At 39.1% G+C, this 22167-nt stretch overlaps 4 protein-coding genes across 6 annotated transcripts; 3 read left to right on the top strand and 1 right to left on the bottom strand.

Annotated features, from left to right (window-relative positions):
- Positions 1-1891: 1891 nt before the first annotated feature.
- LOC106329135 (protein PHR1-LIKE 1-like) lies at positions 1892-4579 on the top strand. 2 transcript variants are annotated; one of them, XM_013767740.1, is made up of 8 exons: positions 1892-2100; positions 2622-3196; positions 3265-3451; positions 3576-3652; positions 3735-3774; positions 3846-3918; positions 3992-4061; positions 4135-4579. In XM_013767740.1, exons 2-8 carry the CDS (start codon positions 2639-2641, stop codon positions 4408-4410), a joined length of 1281 nt encoding a protein of 426 aa, XP_013623194.1. In that variant the 5' UTR covers positions 1892-2100; positions 2622-2638; the 3' UTR covers positions 4411-4579. The 2 variants fall into 2 exon arrangements, with proteins under 2 accessions (XP_013623194.1, XP_013623193.1); XM_013767739.1 differs by having other exon boundaries at positions 3262-3451.
- Positions 4580-6271: 1692 nt separating this feature from the next.
- Positions 6272-8709, top strand: LOC106329342. Its single transcript, XM_013767984.1, has 3 exons — positions 6272-6362; positions 6711-8165; positions 8249-8709. Exons 2-3 carry the CDS (start codon positions 6725-6727, stop codon positions 8485-8487), a joined length of 1680 nt encoding a protein of 559 aa, XP_013623438.1. The 5' UTR covers positions 6272-6362; positions 6711-6724; the 3' UTR covers positions 8488-8709.
- Positions 8710-9549: 840 nt separating this feature from the next.
- On the top strand, positions 9550-13171 carry LOC106334501. Of its 2 annotated transcripts, none has more exons than XM_013772790.1 (12): positions 9550-9756; positions 10404-10545; positions 10642-10678; positions 10772-10840; positions 10927-11043; positions 11119-11268; positions 11341-11960; positions 12038-12137; positions 12220-12279; positions 12347-12439; positions 12528-12647; positions 12737-13171. In XM_013772790.1, the coding sequence occupies exons 2-12, from the start codon at positions 10484-10486 to the stop codon at positions 13061-13063; spliced, it is 1755 nt and encodes a 584-aa protein (XP_013628244.1). In that variant the 5' UTR covers positions 9550-9756; positions 10404-10483; the 3' UTR covers positions 13064-13171. The 2 variants fall into 2 exon arrangements, with proteins under 2 accessions (XP_013628244.1, XP_013628245.1); XM_013772791.1 differs by lacking the exon at positions 9550-9756 and adding an exon at positions 9988-10265.
- A 102-nt stretch (positions 13172-13273) lies between these two features.
- On the bottom strand, positions 13274-21374 carry LOC106334499 (histone acetyltransferase HAC5-like). Its single transcript, XM_013772789.1, has 17 exons — positions 21042-21374; positions 20590-20800; positions 19796-19910; positions 19458-19698; positions 18963-19391; positions 17179-18836; positions 16784-17080; positions 16424-16699; positions 16004-16132; positions 15692-15892; positions 15455-15597; positions 15076-15388; positions 14851-14990; positions 14620-14698; positions 14152-14538; positions 13878-14080; positions 13274-13781 (listed from the first exon to the last, which is right to left on the bottom strand). Exons 2-17 carry the CDS (start codon positions 20727-20729, stop codon positions 13664-13666), a joined length of 4869 nt encoding a protein of 1622 aa, XP_013628243.1. The 5' UTR covers positions 20730-20800; positions 21042-21374; the 3' UTR covers positions 13274-13663.
- Positions 21375-22167: the final 793 nt, after the last annotated feature.

Genomic DNA, 22167 nt, shown 5'->3' with positions numbered 1-22167 from the left:
AGGCTCAAGGAAGAATGGCGAAGATGAGGGTCGGCTTTTAGGTCTGACGGAGTAGTAAGATCCAGTTTTCTCCTTTTGGGATCTTGGCGAATCTGTCAAGACGGCGGCGCGTGATCAGGAGAGACGTCTCCTCAAGTTCGGATCTAGCCTCCCCAGAGGCGGTGAGACGGTTGGAGGAGTGGCGTAACGGGCGGTGAACAGAGGATGGTCTCTTTGGTTCCCTGAATCTGTGAACCTGTGACTTGGTGTCTTCGTTATGCAAGCTAACGTCAAGGCCGAATTTTCAATCTGAACAGCCTTGTTCAGGTTTTGGCTATGGGTTGGAATGGTGGTTTTACTGGAGAAATGGTGGTTAATCGATATGCACCAAAGGAGTGAGCGTTTTGATGGTTGTGGTGAGTTTTGTTGGTGGTTCTCTTTTGATCCTGCTCAAATAAGGATGTGGTTGATTCTATGCTTGGAGTGTGTCACTTGATTTTAGCAGTCCTCCCTCTAGGATTAATGTGTTCAGTGTTTACTTGCTATTGCTTCTTTTCCGTGAATGATTCTGGAGAGGTTTGTTTGGCAAGGCATCATCTTCATGGTGTGTTGGGTGAGCTTCTATCGTAGGAATTTGGACATTTTGTTTACGTCACATCCGTTTCCAAGGCGCGTGGACCTAGTTATGGTTCCCCTTGTCGAGTTTAGAAGGCTCCGGTTCTTGGTCTTATCGTTTGGCGGGCGAGGCAGCAGCGATAAGTGTGGTTTGGGTGCAGAAGTGGAGGTTACTAGGTGGCGGGCTATGAGCAGCAGCGGTAACTCCCGATCATTGGCCTTTTTCATAGTTTTAAAGTTTGCTAGTATTCTTGTTATATGCTCTTGCGTAGATGTTAATTGTATTCGGATCTAGTAGCGTTTTAAGTTTTATGTTTTTTCTTTAAGTCACCCTGTTATGGGTTTAAGTCGCCCCTATGTGGGTTATAGTTGCTGCCTTCATGTGAGCTTTTGGTTCTGGGGCTTTTTGATTAAGCCGCCAGCTTATGTATTACAACATGTGGTTTTCCGTTTGGAATGAAATTATTCAGGTGGAAAAAAAAAATGTATTCATAACCGATATCTTGTTCATTTAATTAATATAATATTTCTTTTCTTTTTTTACATCAAACAACTGTTCAATTAATCAAACTATAAATGGTCTGAATGCAAATCAAAATAAAACAACCAACAAAAACGAAAGATTTATGAAAAACATGTGCAATCCTAACTATATTTCGTGTCTTTTTAAAGTATACACAAAGACATATTCGTATTAAGTTATTTTGATCGACCGTTAGTAATATAGAAGTGAAGTTAGCATTTGTAAATTCTCCAGCTTCCTTGTAATGAATAATATTAGACCATTACAAAACATATGGTACATCTCATCTTTATATATGCAAAAATATATAAATAGATTCAGTTATTACAATATACAAGAAATGAACAAGAACAAAAACAAAGATATCTATCTTTTTATGTCAATCATCTCGATTTTGTTTGTGTATATACTATTTAGTTTTTTTGGATCAAATACTATATAGTTTAATATACTAAACAAATAGCACTAGCTAGAAAAAAATAATACTAATTAGGAAGGATGATTAACAAGAGAAAACATGGTACGGTGTGACGTCATCAAATTAAAAAAGGAAAAACAAATAAAAATAAAACGGCGTGTGGCAATCCGCACAACCACTTGGATCCGACGTGGTAGATAAACAAACGGTTCCAATTAGTAAGTGACCTACACGTAAAGTAAGAGCGCGTGGTATGAGAAAGAAAGTCTAGTGAGGTGAGGCGGGGACCAATCAAGAAGTACACTTCCTAGATGGCTATTCGTAAGCCTCCATAGCCAAATCTGCTTTGTCTCCTTCCTTCAAGCCATCTCTTCTTCTCTTGCTTTCTGATTCCTTCAGATAAAACTTCATCACCCGCTCCTCTTTCAAGGCATGTGTTTCCTCTAATTCTTTGTTCTTATTTTCACAGAGAAAGTTTCCGCTTCTGATGTCACATTTGGGGATCATTCCTCGAAAGTGTTGAAACAGGAGTTGCGCAAAGTACAAGACTTTATCATCCTGTCAGGTCCGTTTCTGTTCCTCTGTTCTTTAATAAAATAAAAAATGATTTATGTTTTTGTCTTTGACTCGTTCTACTTATTAGTCTTCTTTCTCCAAACTCCTTCATCTTGCATTCTCAGTTTATCTGTTCGTTTATCTCGTTTTTCGTTTCCGACCAGACACAGTGTCTTTTTTTTCAGACCTGATCTGTGTCATCTGTGCAAGTTCATGTGTCGGTGAGCCGTTTTGCATTATCTCAAGTATCTGGAAAAATCTAGTTAGTCTCTCATTCTAGGATGTGTAGGTTTAAAACTCAAAAGCCATCTAGGTCAACGGTTTTAGTTCACAATGAACATGTAAACTCTTGTTATGTTTTTTGCTTGGATTTAGTTTCGGTCTCTTTGGCTATTTTAGTCAAAGATAGAAACACTGGATGATCCTGAATGCCTTGTTATGGAAGTTAACTTACACAATCTGACTCAATCCTTTGTCACTAACATGTTAATTAACTTACACAAGCTGACTCCATTTATGTTTGATCCTCAGCTACTTGAAGCAAAACCATGAACAGTCATAGGCTTGTCTCAACGGCACAAGACGAATGCAATAAAGGACTTCATCAACCTTGCTCGTCTTCACTATCTCCGGTCCATAACTTTCTAAATCTCCAGCCAGAAAACAGAAACTCTCCATTCATACGATCACAATCTCCAGATTCACCATGGCCAAAGAACAGTCCTCAAGGCACATTCTCACGGTCCTCCACCTTCTGCACAAATCTTTACATATCATCATCTTCAACCTCGGATGCTCATAAACATCTAGGAAACACTCTTCCTTTCCTCCCTGACCCCTCCACTAATATCCAGCCTCCTTCTGGTGTAGAATCTGCAAGATCTCCATCTATCTTCAGTGAAGATATGAGCAATCCAGTTGATGGAGACAACACCCTTGTCAAAGACTTCTTTAATCTCTCCGGTGATGCTTGCTCTGATAGAGCCTTTCATGATCTTGACTGTTCAAATGACAGCTACTGCTTATCAGATCAAATGGAGTTGCAGTTCCTGTCTGATGAACTTGAGCTTGCCATCACAGACCGCTCCGAAACTCCTAGGCTTGATGTAAGTTTCTCTCCATCTCTTATGAGTTTGCACCACTCATGGACTTAGCTTTGGGTTTGAATCAGGAGATCTATGAAACGCCATTGGCTTCTTCATCAAATCCAGTGACTGGAATGAGTCAAAGCCAAAGATGCGTCACTGGAGCAGTGTCCACTGGTTCAGCAGCAGCATCAAACCACAAGCCGAGAATGAGATGGACCCCTGAGCTTCACGAGAGCTTCTTAAAGTCTGTGGACAAGCTTGAAGGCCCTGAAAGTGAGTTTTAGACTTTTAACCTTAAGAAACTATGTAGGCAGCACTTAAAAGATATTCTCTTGCTTGCTATTGGTTAGCTATATATCTTTGGTTTGCTTAACCGGTGTTGGTTCAAAACATGTAGAGGCTACTCCCAAGGCTGTTCTGAAGCTCATGAATGTTGAGGGCTTGACGATCTATCATGTAAAAAGCCACTTACAGGTACTAAATCAATTTGAGTCTAACCAAATTTTACAAGTACATGATACCGAATTAGCTTGAATCTCCTCTCATGAACTTGCAGAAGTATAGACTAGCCAAGCATATTCCAGAGAAAAAAGAAGGTAAAGAAGCTTCCAACTTGTTATTGTTATTACTTACACACATAACTACTAACCTTTTGTTTTCTTTGTAGAGAAAAAGAATGTTAACACAGAAGAGAAGAAACTGGCTCTGAGTAATAGTGAAGCTGTTGAGAGAAAGAAAGGGTGAGGCATTGTGTTTCTTGGCACTGGCTTTTAACATTATCACTGGAAGTGATTTCTCTTGTTCCATGGACAGGGCAATGCAGTTAACTGAAGCTCTGCGTATGCAGATGGAAGTTCAAAAACAATTGCATGAACAGCTCGAGGTAATACAGATTACACTTTAGTTCAAGGTTTGTTACTATAAACCAATCTTGTGAACTGATGATGAACGTGCAGGTGCAAAGGGTGCTTCAGCTACGAATAGAAGAGCATGCTAAGTACTTGGAAAAGATGTTGGAAGAGCAACGCAAAACCGGAATGCTTATGTCTTCTTCTTCTTCCTCTTCTCAGACACTATTGTCAGATTGTCAAAACATGTCCAAAACCGAAGTATCTTCTCTGTCTCAGCCAAAGAACATAGCTTCCGAAACCGAAGATGATAAATGTGAATCCCCTCAGAAACGTCGCAGGGTTGAGAACAACACTGAATCTGAAGATCCTCCTGAGAGATAGCAAGCAGGTGGTCACACTCAAAAGTAGATGTTTGTAATGTAGTATCTTGAGGATGTTCCCTTTTATTTGCTTGCTGAATTCAAGTTGTTTAAGGATTCTTTTAAGTCTACTTTAATGACAAACATATACACTCAAGATTGCAATATTAAAAGGGTGATTAGAAGCCTCATCTTTCTATTTTTGGGTTGATGAGAAATAAGAGACGATACTATAAATAGACTAGACCTTCTTTTTTTTTTTGTCAAGGAGACAAGACCTTCATTAATAACAATTATCTACAGAGACAGAACAAGTCTTCAGCTTTCACTCTCTTGAGAACAAGGGTTTGGTTTCTCTTCTGGGTCTTGTTGTCTCCTGTTTTCTGAAGCTTTGACTCAGCCACTCAGGTAACCTCTCATTGCGTTCCAAATTAGTCTTGTACAAAAATTTGTTTGCTTTGATCTTTCTTTATCACTAAAGATGCAAGCTTTGAGCATCATGCATGATTTTTCATCATGGTTCTTTACTCTCCCTTATCTTTCTCCATGAACATGCAAGATATCAATCATTGTGAGATCAAGTTCCGGATTCAAATTTTTGATCTTGATGCATGTTCTTCTTTCGTTTCACAAACTGTTGTGGCTTGTGAGAATCGTAACATGCTTGTAAGTCCTGATTCGCTCTCTCTTTATTTTATGATCTAGTTGGTACTTCCATTGATATTCATGAGCATGGAGTTTGGGTAAACAAGAAGAGAAGGCTTGTTCAATGCAAACACTGTGGCAAAGAGATGTCTGGCTTGCAACATCTGAAATGTCACTTGGGTGGTTTAGGTCCAGATGTGAACATGTCACATCTACTGTTAGAGATGTTGCAAGCCAGACATTTCCTTTCCCACAGTGTTCACAGTCCTCTTCATGCTGCTGGTTACTTCCTGGATCCGGCTAGATGATTTCCATCTTGATTCAGAAGTAGCCTGTTTTAACGAGGCCAGTCCAGGTGTGTGAACCTCCTCTTGACTTTTCATATATAGTTGTAGACACTAGTGTTGTTGATAATCATTCAGTGAGCAAATAGTTTAAAAAAAATCTCTCTTTGCAGCTGGTTCTGAGCCAGACATGTGAAGGTGCTTACAGGTACTAAATCAATTTGAGTCTAACCAATTTTACAAGTACATGAATACCAAATTAGCTGAATCTCTCTCATGAACTTGCACAAGTATAGACTAGCCAAGCATATTCCACACAAAAAAAGAAGGTAAAGACGCTTCCAAGTTTTTATTGTGATTACTTACACATTGATTCTATGTTCCATCATAACTACTGGCCTTTATATTCTTTGTGGAGAAAAAGAATGCTAACTCAGAAGAGAAGAAACTGGCTTTAAGTATTAGTGAAGCTGATGAGAGAAAGAAAGAGTGAGGCATTGTGTTTCTGTTCTTCTATGTGCAGGTACAAAGGGTGCTTCAGCTTACGAATAGAAGAGCACCCTTTGTAGCCAATTGTAGGGTTGAGAACAACACTGAATCTGAAGATCCTGAGAGATAGCAAGCAGGTGGTCACACTCAAAGTAGATGTTTGTAATGTTGTATCTTGATTCTTGAGGATGTTCCCTTTTATTTGCTTGCTGAATTCAAGTTGTTTAAGGATTCTTCTAAGTCTACTTCAATGACAAACATTATAGTATTATACACTACAGATTGCAATATTAAAATGTGATTAGAATGAAGCCTCACTTTTCCAAAAAAATAAAAAATAAATGAAACCTCATTATTCCATTTTGGGTTAATTAGAGAGAGAGAGAGAGAGAGAGAGAGAGAGAGAGAGAGAGAGATTACTATAATAAATAGGGACCTTCATTAATTACAATTATCTACAGAGACAAAACACTCTCTTCAAAACAAGGGTTTGGTTTGTTTCTCTTCCGGGTTCTGCTGTCTTTATCTGACTCGACGCTTTGACTCAGCTACTCAGGTAACCTCTCAATCTCTCTGCTTTCCAATTTAGTCTGTACAAAAAATTTGTTTGCTTTTGATCTTTTTTATCACTAAAGAGACAAGCTTTGAGCATTACGCACGAGTTCTCGTCACTGTAAAAGCTCAAAGTTTCGTTTTTTTTACCCTCCCTTCTCTCTCTATCCATTAACATGCAAGATATCAACCGTTGTGAGCTCAAGTTCGGGATTCAAAGTTTTGATTTTTGATGCATGTTCTTGTTAGTTTCACAAACTTTTATGTTGGGTTGCAGTGCATGTAACGCCTAGGAGCTTAATTGTAATGCTTCTAAGTCTGATTCACTCTCTGTGTGTTTCTTGATTTACAGACGGATCTTTTGAAATGGATATTCGTGAGCATGGATGTTGGGTGAACAAGGAGAAGAAGTGGGTTAAATGCAAACACTGTGGAGAGGAAATGTCTGGCTTGCAACTTCTGAAATGTCACTTGGGCGGTGTTTCTTCAGATGTGACTCCATGTGAACAAGCTGCATCTACTGTTAGAGAGATGTTTAGAGATGTGGCTACCAAGGAGAAACATAATCTTACTGCTGGTAAGAGTAGGAGTGCTGGGGAAGTCCAACTGGTTAATGCTCATAAGCGTGGGAGAAGCCAAGATTCATCTGTGGAGTCCTCAGGCTCTAGAGAAATGATGAGGACTGCAAGTCATGATGGTACTAATGATTTAAAAGGACGGATGTTTCAAGAAGCGTTGGGAGAAGTGGAAGAGTATGTGAAGGAGATCAAAGAGTCATGGGCCATCACTGGTTGCAGCATCTTGTTGGAAGCTTGGGTTGACAGTAAAGGCCGTGATCTTGTTACTTTCCTTGCAGACTCTCCAGCTGGTCCTGTCTATCTAACATCTTTAGATGTCTCTGACATTAAACAAGACAGCAAGGCCTTGATATCTCTAGTGGATGGGCTTGTTGATGAAGTTGGAGTGCATAACGTGGTTCAGATTGTTGCATGTTCAGCTTCTGGTTGGGTTGGTGAGCTAGGCGAGTCTTATGCGGGTAACAACAAGAAGGGAGTCTTCTGGTCTGTGAGTGTATCTCACTGCTTTGAGCTTATGCTGTTGAAGATTGGGGACTTAGATCAACTTGGATACATAGTTGACGCTGTCAATGTGATTACAGATTACATCAACAACAACCCCTTGGTTTTGAAGCTTGTCAGAGATCAAGATCACAGTCTCACTGTCTCCTCAGAGTTTGAGTTTTTCTTGCCGTACTTAACTCTAGAGAGTATCTTCAGGGTCAAGAACGAGTTAACAGCCATGTTAGCTTCATCTGATTGTAACAACGAAGAAGATGCAAGAGTATCCAAACTGGTGAATGATTCAACTTTCTGGAAAACTGTTGGCAAAGTTCTGAAATGCACATCTCCTCTGATCCATGGTCTGCTCTGGTTCTCTAAGGCCAAGAATCAGCATGTTGGAAACATCTATGAGATTATGGATGTCATAAAGGAGAGTATCGCCAGGGAATTCAATAACAAGGAGTCATGTTATGAGCCGTTGTGGGATGTGATTGATGATGTTTGGAACAAGCACCTTCACAGTCCTCTTCATGCTGCTGGTTACTTTCTGAACCCGGTTACTTACTACTCAGATGATTTCCATCTTGATTCTGAAGTAGCAGCCGGTCTTTGCTCCTCTCTGGTTCATGTGGTAAAAGAAAGTGACATTCAAGTTAAAGTTGCTACTCAGCTTGACATGTACAGAGTTGGTGAAGAGTGTTTTAACGAAGCCAGTCAAGCTGATCAGATCATTGGAATCACTCCAGGTGAATTTTCATATATAGTTGTAGACGCTAGTGTTGTTGAAATCATTCAGTGAGCAAATATATTTATAATCTCTCTTTTGCAGGTGAGTGGTGGGCTCAAAAGGCTAGCCAGCACCCAGAGCTGCAGAGTTTCGCCATTAAGGTTCTGAGCCAGACATGTGAAGGTGCTTCAAGGTACAAGCTACAGAGTAGATTAGCAGAGAAGCTGGTGTTCACTGAAGGAACGACCAGTTGTGAGCTAGAGCGTCTTGAAGATTTGGCGTTTGTTCATTACAATCTTCATCTCAAGAGCTGCAAAGCCAAACTAAGTGAAGAGCAGTGAAGAGATTAAGCTGCAGGATACTTATATATATATATATATATTGACTGGCACGTTCAACTTCTTTTTGTCTATGTGCAGATAATAGTTATGTTAGTTTGTATTGTTCATGAAAGCCATCTTTTGTCAACGTGCAGATAACAGTTGAGTAGTTTGTAAGTTCATGAGAGCAGATATGTGAACTTTTGGTATCGATCAAGCAGATCAACTTAAAGTCTTTTTTTTATATATGTTTCTCCTTGAATCGAGCTTGACATGGCATGGACTACACCAATAACTTCAAACCAGAACGTTGCCGTATGCGTTGGAAGCGTTGGATATACATGTTTGTGTTTCTTGCAAATATTTGCCAAGTTCGCTATAACAATCTTCATCTACAGAAGCCACACTAAGAGAAGAACACTGAAGAGATTGTGTTAGCACATGGCTTGAGCTTGTAATCAATGTGTAGATTTTTATTTATGTAAGTTCGCTATAACAATATTCATCTTCTTTTTTTCTCCTTGAATCTATTAAATGATTTGTAAAGTTTTAAAAAATTGGAAAAAAATATACACAAGAATCCAACAGATTTAAGCCAAAAATATCGTATGAACACTAGACAATTATTTCAACACAAACTTGTTATCTACTCGTTGGTTTTCAAATTTCAAATATTAAACTCTATAAAAATCTGGAAATATTGTTATAAAATTGTCAACCACAAGACAAGAACAATACTCGGAAAAGAGTATCAGGCCACTAACCTCTGACCAGAAAGCGACAGAAAAAAAACTTATAACATACGCTCTTGCATGTGAAAATGCATAAGATTTTTGTTTTCTTCTCTTCTTTTTTAGTTTAATTCACTTTTCTTTGAAAATATTGAGAAAAAAGACATCAAAAATTACAAGTGCCCGTGTAGATTGAAAGTAGTGTGTTGCAGATTCTCTCCTCTGTTCTGTTCAACTGTACCTTTGCCTTTTACCCTCTGCCCAATTACCAACTCAATATTTTAATTCATTATTTGGTAATAATAAGAAAGAGAAGAGCTTTTTTGAGATAACATTTAATGTTGACTCACAATAGAGATTTTTTTTTGAATTTCAAATTGAGAAACTTTTTAAGATTGGAAAATAAATAGAAGTGTGACACCTACTAGTACCATAAAAGCCAGATAGATAGATTACTGTGGGAGAATCTAGCAGCATTTTAGAAGAAGCTCTTCTCCTCTCTCTCTGATTCTTGAATGTTCTCTTTCAGCCATTGGAAGAAGTAGAAGAAATAAAAAAGGTTTGCTTTTGTTCACACTGTTCCTTTCTCTTCTCCTTGTTTGAGTTTTATTTTTTTGTTGCAGAAGATTGGTTACATTCTCTAATTAAAAGTTCCAATCTTTTTGTTCTTTGTTCTGGCCATTGACTTTGGTATATTCTTAAAGTCAATTTGAAAGATTTGATCTTTCAGTGACCACTTGATATGTCTTTTAGAGATAAGGTCTTTACTCTTTAGCATCTGTCTTCTCTTTTTCATCAAAGTTTTTTATCTTCTTTATAAGGCTACTGTACATTCTTGAATTGCATGTTTAAAAGATTGCATCTTTTGGTTACTTTAGCTGGTTCTTGAGTTATCTAGAACTTATAACCGCTTAACCTGTGAAAACCTTTCAGTTTGAACTTTTTCCCATGTGATACGTTTAGCTCCTGTGATTATTTTCTGTATTATAAATGAGATTTGTCCTTATTAGATGTTCACAGGTGTAACAGTGTCTTCTCTTGCCTCTTCATCTAGTACTTGGACTACATGTGCTAAGAAAAATCCATAACCAAATCTCCATTATTTGATTTAATGTCTTGTGTTTAGTAGACAACTCACTTTGGTCTTTTTCTTTCCTCTAAGATTTTATCTTATCTCATTTATTATGTGAATCTGATTTTGTGCAGGGATTATGTCATTTAAGTCTCATGTACTTTGAGAGAAGAAGCTGAAGTATATTTGTTGGAGAAGTTCATCATTTCCTGTTATGGTAATAACTACCAAACCCCAGACACTTAGGATGCATCACTCTCAGCTTTTGAAATCTAAGTAAGAATTATCATTTCTTCTTGTTTCTATGTATCTTCAACTTCTATATTTTGTTTCCAATTCTCCTTGCTAAATTGACTTGAATGTTTTTACCAGATCCAGTTCATTATGGGGCACAGGAACCAAGTCAGAGGTATGAACATACACAGTCCAGATTATACCTGTTGAGTGAGTTTATGCAGTCTTTAAACAGCAATAAGAGCTTGCTTGAATCATTTGTTTACAGGGTATAGAAACTTCCCAAGAGTCTACAAGTGGACAATCTTTTTCATATAGATTCCAACTTGAAGAGGATGTGAGCTTCTGAACTCAAGAAGAGTCTGCATATTCTCTAAATATTTTTGCAGTGTTTATAACTCTAAAAGAAGCTTTATGTTACAGGTAAAAAGATTGCAACTTCAACTCCAAGAAGAAGTAGAGTTGCATACTTTTTTAGAGAGCCTCTTGGAGAAAGATCCTTGGGAGCTATCTTCTTCTTCTTGTAGTGTTCCACATCCTGTATGTTCCTTCAACTCATGCTATTGTTATTGAGATTACCATTTTGTTTGGCTGATGATTCTCAAAATGGGGCAGGCTCAAGAACTTATTTCCAATATAGCCACGCTCGAGACTGCAGTCACGAAGCTCGAGCAAGAGATGATGTCACTGAATTTCCAAATTAGCCAAGAACGAAATGAGAGAAGACTAGCTGAATATCATTTAACACATATGGCTTCTCCACCAGTATGTATCTCAACATTTGTCTTGTTTTTGTTGTAATGTATATTGGTGTATAACTATGTCTTAGTTATGCAGGATTCTTCTTCTTCCTTGATATATTTGGATTCTGAATCACATCAATCAGCAGAAGACAGTCCACGTCAAGACCAACCAGTCCAAAACCAAGAATCTTCTTCTGAGTCATCTCCCACAGAATCAACCAATGAGGTATTGGACTCAAGTAATCAATATCTTGAGAAGAAGCAAATGAGAAAGACAAATGCAAGGAAGCTACCTAGAGGAATGCCACCTAAGTTCATGTGGGATCACCCTAATCTATTATCTGAAGAAATGGTGAGATGCATGAAGAACATCTTCATGTCTCTCGCTGATCCGACAGCAACTTCAAAAGCATCATCAAACGAGAGCCAGCTCTCACCGGTGTCAGTATCACCACGTGGGCATCTATCAAGCTCATCATCCTGGTGGCCATCAACAGAACGGTCAATGATCTCTTCATGGGTGCAAAGCCCTCAAATAGATATCCAAAACAACACTGATGTCTTGGCCACAGGAAACGTCTTTGACCCTTATAGAGTTCGTGGGAAGCTGAGCTGGGCAGAGATTGGAAACTACAGTTTGGCGTCAGAGGTTTCTTGGATGTCTGTTGGGAAGAAACAGTTGGAATATGCTTCCGGGGCACTGAGGAAGTTTAGGTAAATGGAGTTTCCTTAGCCTCTTCTTATCAATCTGATTAAAACTATAAGGCTCAGAGTATGATTCCGTGAATTAGGACACTTGTGGAGCAACTGGCTAGAGTGAACCCAATTCATTTGAGCTGCAATGAGAAGCTAGCTTTCTGGATTAACCTTTACAACGCGTTGATCATGCATGTTAGTTTCTTTCTTTTTCCTTCTAATTATCAAGAACCATTCTGAATGTTTTTATGAGAGTTGTGGTGGTCTTTTAATGCAGGCTTATTTGGCTTATGGTGTCCCAAAAAGCGACTTGAAGCTCTTCTCCTTGATGCAAAAGGTTTACATATCACTTTGGTTTTGTTCCTTTGTTGTCTTATCTTATTCCTTTATGTTTTGGTCCACAGGCTGCTTATACTGTTGGAGGGCACTCATACACTGCGGCGGCAATGGAGTATGTGATACTGAAGATGAAACCTCCTACTCACAGGCCACAAATTGTATATAAGCTTATACTCATCTTCATAGTTCTTTTGTATGTCTTTTTTTTAGAATCTGTTAGCATTTACTCTATTTTCTGATGTGTAGGCACTGCTTCTTGCTATTCACAAGCTGAAAGTATCAGAAGAACAACGCAAAGCAAGCATTGATACTCATGAACCTCTTCTTGCCTTTGCCTTAAGCTGTGGAATGTACTCTTCCCCTGCGGTAAGTAACTAAGCAAACTATCATTCTCCTTTTTGGTTTGGCTTAAACTTATTGAATGTGAACTCATCTCATGCATCATCTTGTTGCAGGTGAGGATCTACACAGCCAAAGGAGTGAAGGAAGAGCTACTAGAAGCTCAAAGGGATTTCATACAAGCATCTGTTGGGCTGAGCAGCAAAGGGAAGCTCTTGGTACCTAAAATGATCCATTGTTACGCCAAGAGCTTGGTGGAGGATTCAAACTTGGGGGTGTGGATAGCGAAGTACCTTCCACCAAATCAAGCAGCTTTTGTGGAACAGTGCATCTCTCAGAGAAGACAAAGCCTTCTCCCCTCACGTAACTGTGGAATACTCCCATTTGATTCTCGTTTCAGATATCTGTTCCTCCCCGACAACAACAACAACAACTCCTCTTAAGTAATAAGCTTGTAGAAGTTCTGTTTTGTCTGTAAAAAGCGTGACTGACTTCATAAGAACCAAGAGCCATAGGAAGCTGTGTGCATCAACATGATCATATTATTATTATTCCCGGCTTAGCTTTGGGGCTTAATCAGTGTACATGTTAAAAAATAAAATATATGTGAAAAGAATGTGGTTGAAAGTGTTAAAGTTGTTGCAAGTCTTACAAATAAAGTTATTATTTACACACTTACAACGACATTCTTTTCACATATTTTATTAGCTTATAGCTTTGCCAAAACGAAGGGATCAAAAGAGTGGGTTAAGACCCAACAACTCAATAGGATTCATTAAAGTTTGAATCAAAATCACATATACACATTCGTCTGTAGCTTAAGAATACACCAGGTAAATAATAAAACATCTAACTATGTACCTCCTTGTGGAACCTAAATTAGTAGTAGCTGTGTAAGAGAGTCTCGTTTGCTCTTGACCTCCTAAAGTGGCTTTCCTCTGTGATATTTTCTCCATTTGCACCTTTCTTCTAAGCACGAGCTCAAAAGGCACCACCCCTTAATCACATAGACGAGAGATAGAACATGTTTGTCTTTATGTTAATCAGTCAGAAGTGGAGGTTGCTGCGTCAGCGGCTCTCTGCCGCACCATCTCCTTCACAGCTGCTCTGCGTCTTGAATCTGCCTGTTGTTGCTTTCTACTAAAATGAGCTCTCAACTCTCTGTCACAATGTCACATCATTAGAAAAAAATCATCAACTTTTCTTGAAGAAAAGTCATTTTTAACTAGTAGAACTAAGTAGCTTAGATTCACGTACCTGCATTTGGGTACTCTACACTGTGGATCTCTGCAGTTTCTGGCGTGCATTCTTAAGAGGGCCCACATTCTCTTACAAGGAACGCAGGAGTTTTTGTTCTTGCATGCAACACCATGCCTGAAGAGAAGCTTAATCATGCGACACCTTGGATACTGGCACTGCGCCGTGAAGCATGTCATCGCGTGTAGCAGCAGGTCTGTTAACTGCAAGTGCCAAAAACTGTATTAGCAAATGAGGAAAAAGGAGAAGCAATTTTTAAAAGACATTTAATTACCTGTGCTGTCTGGATTTGACTAGTTTGTGTGTTCTGTACCACAGAATCAGTCCCAGATGGTCGGCTAATGAGGCTGTGTGGATGGTTGATGCCCTTTGAGTAGCAACCACTGCAAACTTCATAGTCAGGACAAACCTCGCAGCGCCAGCCTTGAGCAGGTTCAAGCTCTTGCTGGCAGATGGCGCACGCCGTTGGAAATGCAGGGACGGTTGGGTTGTGGAGATGATAGAGAATCATCATGGAAGAGTGTTTTGCTCGCCTCAGTGTGTCGTATTGGTAATGGTTTCCTTGGCAGAGACTTAGGAAAGCTTGCCTTGTATCAAAGAACTCGCTCTCAAGGATGTCATCACTGTCCTTGATTTCAGTAGGAACATCTTCAATAGCAATCTGCAGAGAACCAAAATCTTTTCATTGTCCAAACCAACATGAAGATTAAACCAAATGTCTTAAAACAGATTAGAAACTTACAGGATATAGTACATGCTTCTCCCTCTGATTGACTGGATGTCTCTCCTTTTCGACACGGTTCTTTTCCACTTCATGACACCTATAGTAAAAGAAGAAAGCTCTTAGAATGATCCAACGTTACTAGTTCAGTAAAGAAAAGTCTTTTGGCTAAGCTATTTCTACAGCAGTGTGGGAATTTAAAATTAATATAGTTGTGTTAAAGTATTAAACAAATAAAAAGTGAGAACTTACTTGTCACAAATCTGAAAGTTCTTACACTGGTGGCACACCCACCGATGTCCAGACACCATGAGAGTGCAACAATGCTTGCAGCAATGTTGCAAATGAACCATGATGAAATCTTCCTTCATTGGGAGGATAATCTCACCGAGCTACAGAGAAGAAAGAGCAATGAAACCTTAGGTGGCTATAATATCATCTCTTTCTTCAGCAAAAGCATAACAGAGAGAGACTTACTTTATGCATTAGCAGGAGATCCTTTGAGGCATTAACAGAAAGGTCCAGGTGACCAACTGCTTTAAGAGCCCTTTTCGATATGACCTTTTTGGGCATTACTTTTCTATTGGACTTCTTGCCATCTTCTTCTTGGCTCATTTGATCTATCAAATCCTCTGCGGCGCCTGGCCAGTAGTCCCCATCAAAATACGGCAGCCTTGCTGCTGTCACCTTAGCTCTACATTCACCAGACTGGACGAAGAAATGATCATAGAAGTTTGTACATTCCACAACCACTTTTTCCTTGGCCGCTTTCCTTAGCATTGCTAAATACCTGAAAAAGTAATTGGTATTATGCATCATGGTGGAGAAAAAAAACAAGTAAAATATTATTACATACCATTCCCTTAGTTTGTCAGTCTTTGGCGTTTTCTGAATCTCAGGATGACAGTATAGAATGTAATCTTCACCCTTAAGAGGAGGGCATGCCCATATATAGCAGCTTGAGAACCCACGTTTCTTACAGTAATCAAGATAACCAATCTGCCAATCCCCACAAGGCCATTGTTGATAAGAATTTTGAAGCAACACAAGGGGCCTGGAAGCAAAACTGGGATCAAAAGAAAAAATAGCTTACCAGAATCTCATGGTATACAAAAGTACGGAGGGCCTCCCCAGACACAGTTCTAACGTCAGGTCTGAAGTACTTAACCGAGTCTAGATAGGAAAGGTACACACGCCGCTGATTGGGAGAGGCGGAATCTGTTCCAAACTCTTGGACGTACATGCCAAATAAGCAAACTTCAACACCTTCAATCTTTTGAAACAACAGAATGGCCTGAAAGCAAGAAAGAAAATTGCATGTAACTTAGCATAGGAGCTGATAGTCAAGAGGCATCTTGTAGTAGAAGGAAAACATAATTAGAAGATAAGAACCAAGAAGTTGTACCTTAGACTTGTAAGGAAACTCTGGTGAGTAATTTTCTTCTCTGAAAATGTCAAGGAAGCGTGGCTTTACTTCTAATATTTTGTCGACAGATGCAACAACTCTGATAACAAGTGAGTCTGCTCCCGGGACCTGGTATATCAATAAAGAAAGAAACTAGATCGTTATCTTCCTAAAACTTAGCTATGTAAGGAAAGAACATTACAAGACAATATTGCACTAAACATGTAGATGGATTGTCTTTTAACATTCGCGGTCTGAATAATTATGTTATTACAAATTATGAGAAATATTACAGACGATTCTACTTGGATTCACGTCTTAAATAGCTATTTGTATCTTTCTGTAAACCCAACTTGATATTTCTCTCTATAAATCAACATCATATGGTTGAATGTGGCAAGAAACATAAGCATAATTTACCTCGTCGTAGCTTTTTCCTTGAACCCTAGCCCTCTCATGTCTTTCCTGCTTCAGTTTCTTGAACAACCTCTGTTCTAAATGGTTGCTAAGATTACTGGCTGGCAAACTTTTTGCCCCCAGAATAACACTTTGTGATACTGGCTTCCTTTCTCCTTGTTCCACCTCTTGTATATAGCAATTAGGACAAGTGTACTCAGCTTGCCCATGATTCCTACGGCCGTTGAACAAAGCACATATCTGATGCTGCCACGCTTGACATTTATCACATTGCACCCACTGCACATAATCATTACATCAGAAACAGAAAAAAAGAGAGAGAGTAAAGCAGCATAGCTTCAAAAAAAGCTGAAAGAGGCGTACCGATTCTTCAACCTCCTCATCGTTTTTCTTTTTCTCAAACCTGGCCTTCGGCACAGGAGTTCCATCAACAGTCACAGTGTTCGTACGCGTTTCATTGTAGCAAGGGATGCAAACATAGTGCCGTGACTCGCCAACCACAACAGTGTAGTGCATAGCGTTTCTTTTGACACGTGCGCCACAAGGTGTGCAGTATATAGGTGTTGGCTCAAATGCAAGCCTTTCAACAGCACATAACTGGCAGGAGTTTTCAGACATGGAGAGCCCCATTGCTTTGTTTTTCTCTGCCTTGGTTTTACTCTGAAATAAAGATTCAGACAACAACATAAAGAAAACATTTTCTTGGTAAATCTTTCTTATCAAACAAGAGTTGCATCTAAGAGTTTGGCAAAGCTTACCTGGCCTACCCACTGACGAAGACCGCGGATATGCTCCTCTACTTGCTCTGGAGTGAACAGCTCTATCAATGAGACTCCCTTGATCTTTGACTTACCGCTATTAGACGCAGCTACAGACTGTTCCACTTTCTCTTCTTTAGGTGTGCTTAGTTCTTTCATACGTTTTGATTTCTCTGTTTCTGGTGAATAAACAGTTTCACCATTCAGTGAAGAGTCTCCACCATGTCTTCTCATGGAGGTATCTTTGCAAACAGGCCTCTCCAGCTCACGGGAATCAGAACTATCTGCATTCATCGGCACATCACTCTGTAGACTACTATACTTCTCTTGCAAACTCATTGACAAATGAGCTTTACCGACACCAACAGATCTTCTCTGTGGGAGGCTGTGTGTGTCAGGATAAGCAAATTGAGAAGGTTTCTCTACTTTCACACGCTTAGGAGAAGGTTGCAGATCATCAACAACAGATGGAGCTTCAGAGTCTCTTTCACTAGAAGCACGCATAGACTGAAAGGTTTCCTTGCGTCTATGATCTAAACTAGGCTCAGCTTGTCTGAGTAGAGCAATCTTCTCTTTTTGTTTCTCCTTGAAGTTTTTGACATAAACACAGACTGGACACGCTTCATTCCCGCAGTGTTTATTATGATGAATCAGTTTCCGTGTCTGAAGACAATACTGATACGAGCAAGCAGGTGCCTTGCAGTAGTTGATATGTTTCAGTAGCGTTTTGGCAGTGAAACAATACTTGCTTTCACAGGTATCCTCCGCTGCATTGCATTTGCGAACATGTAGCAGGAACAGAAGCCACCGCCTCTGATTTATATAACTTGAATCACAAACTACATCCAGCTGTTTACTTAATGTGTTGCTTTCTCCTGGGAGAGGTGGACCAACAGTTTGGCAGTTTGCAGATTCTCTTGCACACAAACTATCATTAGTAGCTTCAAGCAGCATAGGTAATTTTTGACATGAGTTCACCGCAAACCTTTCTCTCTCTCCATTAGAATCTTTTGATGTTTGTGTCAAGTTCTGAGGAGGTGAACGCCACTGACTTAGACTTGAGACTTGCTGCACTCCAACTGAGAGGTTATTCACATCTCTCCATTGTGATATCTGCTGCGTCTGATGAGACTGTGAATTATTTAGCTGGCTACTAAAAACTGGTGCACTCTGAGCACCAACATACTCGTCCTTGACAGTGTTCTGGGAGTACTGGTTTTGCGACTTGGGTTGATCCACTTGATTTATAGCCTGTAGCTGAGAAGCTTCATTATAGTAGTCCGTGCGAGGTTCATGCTTAACTTGAGTAACAAAATTTGAAGCTCGTTGAGACTGACTGTAAGCATTATTGCTCAACAAGTGATCTTGTTGCTGGTACTGACCATGATGAGCTTGCTGGTTGAATTGATTCTCTAATGGTTGATGATGACCCACCTGAGCCAAATTTTCTTTGGAACTGGAAGAAGATTGGAAACTCCCGTTCTCAAACTGTTGAGGTAGGTGACGTTTCATCAATTGAGTCTTTTCCAATGACTGATTATTACCGAAGGAAACATCAACTCTCCGCATAGGATTCATATCCACAGTGTTTCCCATTGAGCCAGATGAGCCATAGAGATTCCCAGACCCAAAAGTATCAGAGTTGCTCATTGAGTATCCTTCAGATAGATGAAAAAAAAAATATAAAAAAATGCAGTTAGCGTACCAACCACTATGAGTTACATAGACTAAACAAGAGAGCATTGAAAAATTCAAATAGCATAGGAAAAATTAGAAGTATTTACTGTGAACATGTGACACCTGCTGCAACTGATCAACAGGCTGCTGCAAAGGTTGGGATGAAGTTGAAAAATGAGTGGAACTAATGACCCCTTCAGAGCTCATGTGCCCATTAGCAAGGTGAAAACTATTCCCACTCATCCCTACACCAGAACTTTGAGGTGTATTGATCATCCCAGACGCATTCTGGTGCATATTTGACCTGAAACCACCTCCCAACTGGTGATCACTGTTGTATTGCATACGGTCATTTGAACCAGCAGCATGTTGCCTCCCAACAGCCAGAAGATTGCCTCCATCTCCATTTTGATGAGACTGATATACATCAGTATTAGCAGTATTGTTAAATCCAGGAGTAGGAATCATCTGGCCATTGTCAGTAGAACTAACTGAAAACCCCGCAGATAATTGCTGGTGACCACTAATCATTGAACCTGTAAAAATATAAAAGAATCAGTACAAACTTACAGGTCTATACAGCAGAATCTTACTGACATTACCTCCATTCATGCGAGTAGTTGGCATAACCCTTGTTGCATCTGCTAAGTTGTTATTACTGTTGAAGGTGCTCGTATCCACCATAGGGGTGGCTGTATAACTTTGACGCAATCCAGTTGAAACCTCAGTTGTCTGAACAGTCATACCGACCGAGCTTGAGGGATTAGCAGGGCGTGGACCAAACATTTGTTTCAGAATAGAGTTTATGCGAGCCTCAAAATTTTGGAAATCTAAGTAATTCTCCTGTGACAAAAAAAAAAGTACCATCAAGAACAATGACCAAAGCTTCTATGAGATATAACACAGACTGTAAAAATGAGAAGATCAAAACAGGAGGTACCTTTGAGGTAGCGGTTTTGTACATTGCATTTTCTAACCGTTTTGAAACCTCAAATAACTTTGCCTTGGAGGCATCATCAGTCTTTGAAGGCTGCCTCTGCTGTAACCAAACGTAGCTGGAAAGAATATATCAAGTAAATAAGGGTCTTTTCCATATACACAACAAACATTAGATCACTTCAACAAAAAAAATGATGTTATTTCAGCTGCATTACCGAACTAAACCCCAAGTACTAGGTAATTAGATGGGTGTTTCATCCTCATAGCAAAGCAGACGTTGGAATAAAAAACAGTAAACTACTAATGTCTAAGTGGTATATGCACTAACCACATACACTAATGCAATGTTCAAGAAATCGCTAAGCCGTGCATAAGTGCTGTATCGAGGATTTTTGTTTAGGCGGGCGCTTGGCCCGATTTTTTAAAGCAATAAAGAATCTTTAGTTGCAATAACTTTGGAATCGGATAATTATTTTTTTACATATTAAATACTTCTGTATAACATATATATATATTCGTATGTATTAATTTAGTTTGGTTCATTCTTGCTCGAGCTGGATGATGAAAAATTATTATGTCCGGTTCCCTCTCGGGATGGATCCATAAGAATTCACCTATCCCAATAACAAAAAACAAAAAAAAAAACAGATTTGAAAAACGATTTGCCGACTAGGCGGATGCCTATGTGTGCCTAAGCCGTTTTTTAGAACACTCACTAATGTGATGTAGACCAAGCAAGAGCGACACCAAAACAGCATAGGCAAACAAACAAACAAACAAACAAACAATTCTTACATTCTGTTCAGCATCTCCTGCCGCAATCTGATACCATCTTGGTTTACACCATTAGCCATATTAGGCTGAGACGAAACAACAGAAGCAGAACTCTGCATTTGTCCTGGCTGAGGAAAACTTCTATGCTCTCCCTGAGCCATTCTCAAACACTTTATGACAAAGCGTGTGGAGCTATGGAAACAAGACCATCACCAAGACAATAAGCTAAATCCTGTAATAAAAGTTAAAAAAAAACACATTGAGCTCGCTGAAATGTATAGTAATAAGCAAAAACGAAATTAACACACAAAACAATCTCAGTTAACACCACCACCTCGTGAATTACGCCTTACGAAAAGAGGAAACTTCCTAATAATATTAAAATCATCCATTACACAACGAATTATCAGAACTCGATCACCAACCCTAGCTCGAAATCAATCAATAATCAAATAATTGAAAAATGAATAAACCTGAAATTCGTTGTGGGAATCAGCAATTCACGAGAACGCGACGGAGATGGAAGGTCGCTGCCGGGAAAAATCGATGCCGAATTGGGTAAAAAAAAAAAAAGCGGCGGATGACGAAAGAAAGACGACGGAGAGGAATGGTCGGTGGGCGTAGGATAATGACGGAGCTATTAGCAAGTTATGCTTTTTTGGGCAAAAAAAGGTGATTATTTTTTACCAAACGAGTCATAAAAATCATTGATTTTTTTCTGAAAAAAGATCTTTTCGAAGCATCAACGGACAGAACATAACAGCCGGAGTTTTTACCCAATCAGGTCTCCAGATGAATCTCATTATTGTTTTCTATCTCTCTCTCTCTCTCTCTCTCTCTCTCTCTCGTAAAAGTCAAATCAAAATAAAGTCGAGTGGATATTACTTTACTTATTAGAGGATATTTGGATAAATGCCTTACTATAAGATTTTATTTAAAAAATTACACAATTATTTAAATTTTGAACAAGGCTAAATTATCCAGTTTGAATGTTTTTCATTATTCTAATATCCAAATTAATAAAGTTAATAAGTATGTAAATAATTATCTTACTTGAGTTTTATAATAGATATATCAAAATCAAAATCTTGGTGAAACACTAATACTAGTGTTCTTTAATACGCTATGCGCTCTCTGTGCGGTGACCTAGCGCCTAGCCGTATACGCAGATGCCTAAACGGGGCCTAAGCGGATTATATATATATATATATATGTTATGAAAGTCAGAGAACACAGCGCCGCATAAGTTGAAATTATAAATGATGTGGGGCCCGCTGCACTATTTGCACAGTAGATTTTTTTCTTTATATATACGATCAAGTTCGATCGTTTCAAACACACTTCAATCTTCCCTTCTCTCTCAGATAAACACTTTCTTTCAGTGTTATAATTTTCTACGGGTATAAAATTTTGCCCTTATATAAATTCCTGCGATACAAATAAATTCCAGTTCTTTTTATAACACGTTATCAGCACGATCACTCTGCGATTCGGTAAAATTTATTTGTATCATTTATACCCTGTTATAATGGTCGGTATACCGCCTCTACTATTATTTATATCATGTTATAATGGCCGGAATACCGCCTATATTATTTA

Source organism: Brassica oleracea, chromosome C3 (assembly GCF_000695525.1).
Source record: "Brassica oleracea var. oleracea cultivar TO1000 chromosome C3, BOL, whole genome shotgun sequence".
NCBI lineage: Eukaryota > Viridiplantae > Streptophyta > Magnoliopsida > Brassicales > Brassicaceae > Brassica > Brassica oleracea.
Note: the sequence above shows the minus strand (reverse complement) of the source record. Positions and strands in the feature narration are given on the sequence as shown.

Coding starts and splice junctions, on each gene's coding strand:
- LOC106329135 (XM_013767739.1), top strand. CDS start 2,639: ATGAACAGTCATAGGCTTGTCTCAACGGCACAAGACGAATGCAATAAA. Junction 3,197..3,261: donor CCGAAACTCCTAGGCTTGAT/GTAAGTTTCTCT, acceptor GGTTTGAATCAG/GAGATCTATGAAACGCCATT. Junction 3,775..3,845: donor TATTCCAGAGAAAAAAGAAG/GTAAAGAAGCTT, acceptor TTTTCTTTGTAG/AGAAAAAGAATGTTAACACA.
- LOC106329342 (XM_013767984.1), top strand. CDS start 6,725: ATGGATATTCGTGAGCATGGATGTTGGGTGAACAAGGAGAAGAAGTGG. Junction 8,166..8,248: donor GATCATTGGAATCACTCCAG/GTGAATTTTCAT, acceptor TCTCTTTTGCAG/GTGAGTGGTGGGCTCAAAAG.
- LOC106334499 (XM_013772789.1), bottom strand. CDS start 20,729: ATGGCTCAGGGAGAGCATAGAAGTTTTCCTCAGCCAGGACAAATGCAG. Junction 18,837..18,962: donor GCAGGTGTCACATGTTCACA/GTAAATACTTCT, acceptor ATCTATCTGAAG/GATACTCAATGAGCAACTCT. Junction 14,539..14,619: donor AGAAGCATGTACTATATCCT/GTAAGTTTCTAA, acceptor GGTTCTCTGCAG/ATTGCTATTGAAGATGTTCC.
- LOC106334501 (XM_013772790.1), top strand. CDS start 10,484: ATGGTAATAACTACCAAACCCCAGACACTTAGGATGCATCACTCTCAG. Junction 12,138..12,219: donor ACAACGCGTTGATCATGCAT/GTTAGTTTCTTT, acceptor CTTTTAATGCAG/GCTTATTTGGCTTATGGTGT. Junction 12,648..12,736: donor GAATGTACTCTTCCCCTGCG/GTAAGTAACTAA, acceptor ATCTTGTTGCAG/GTGAGGATCTACACAGCCAA.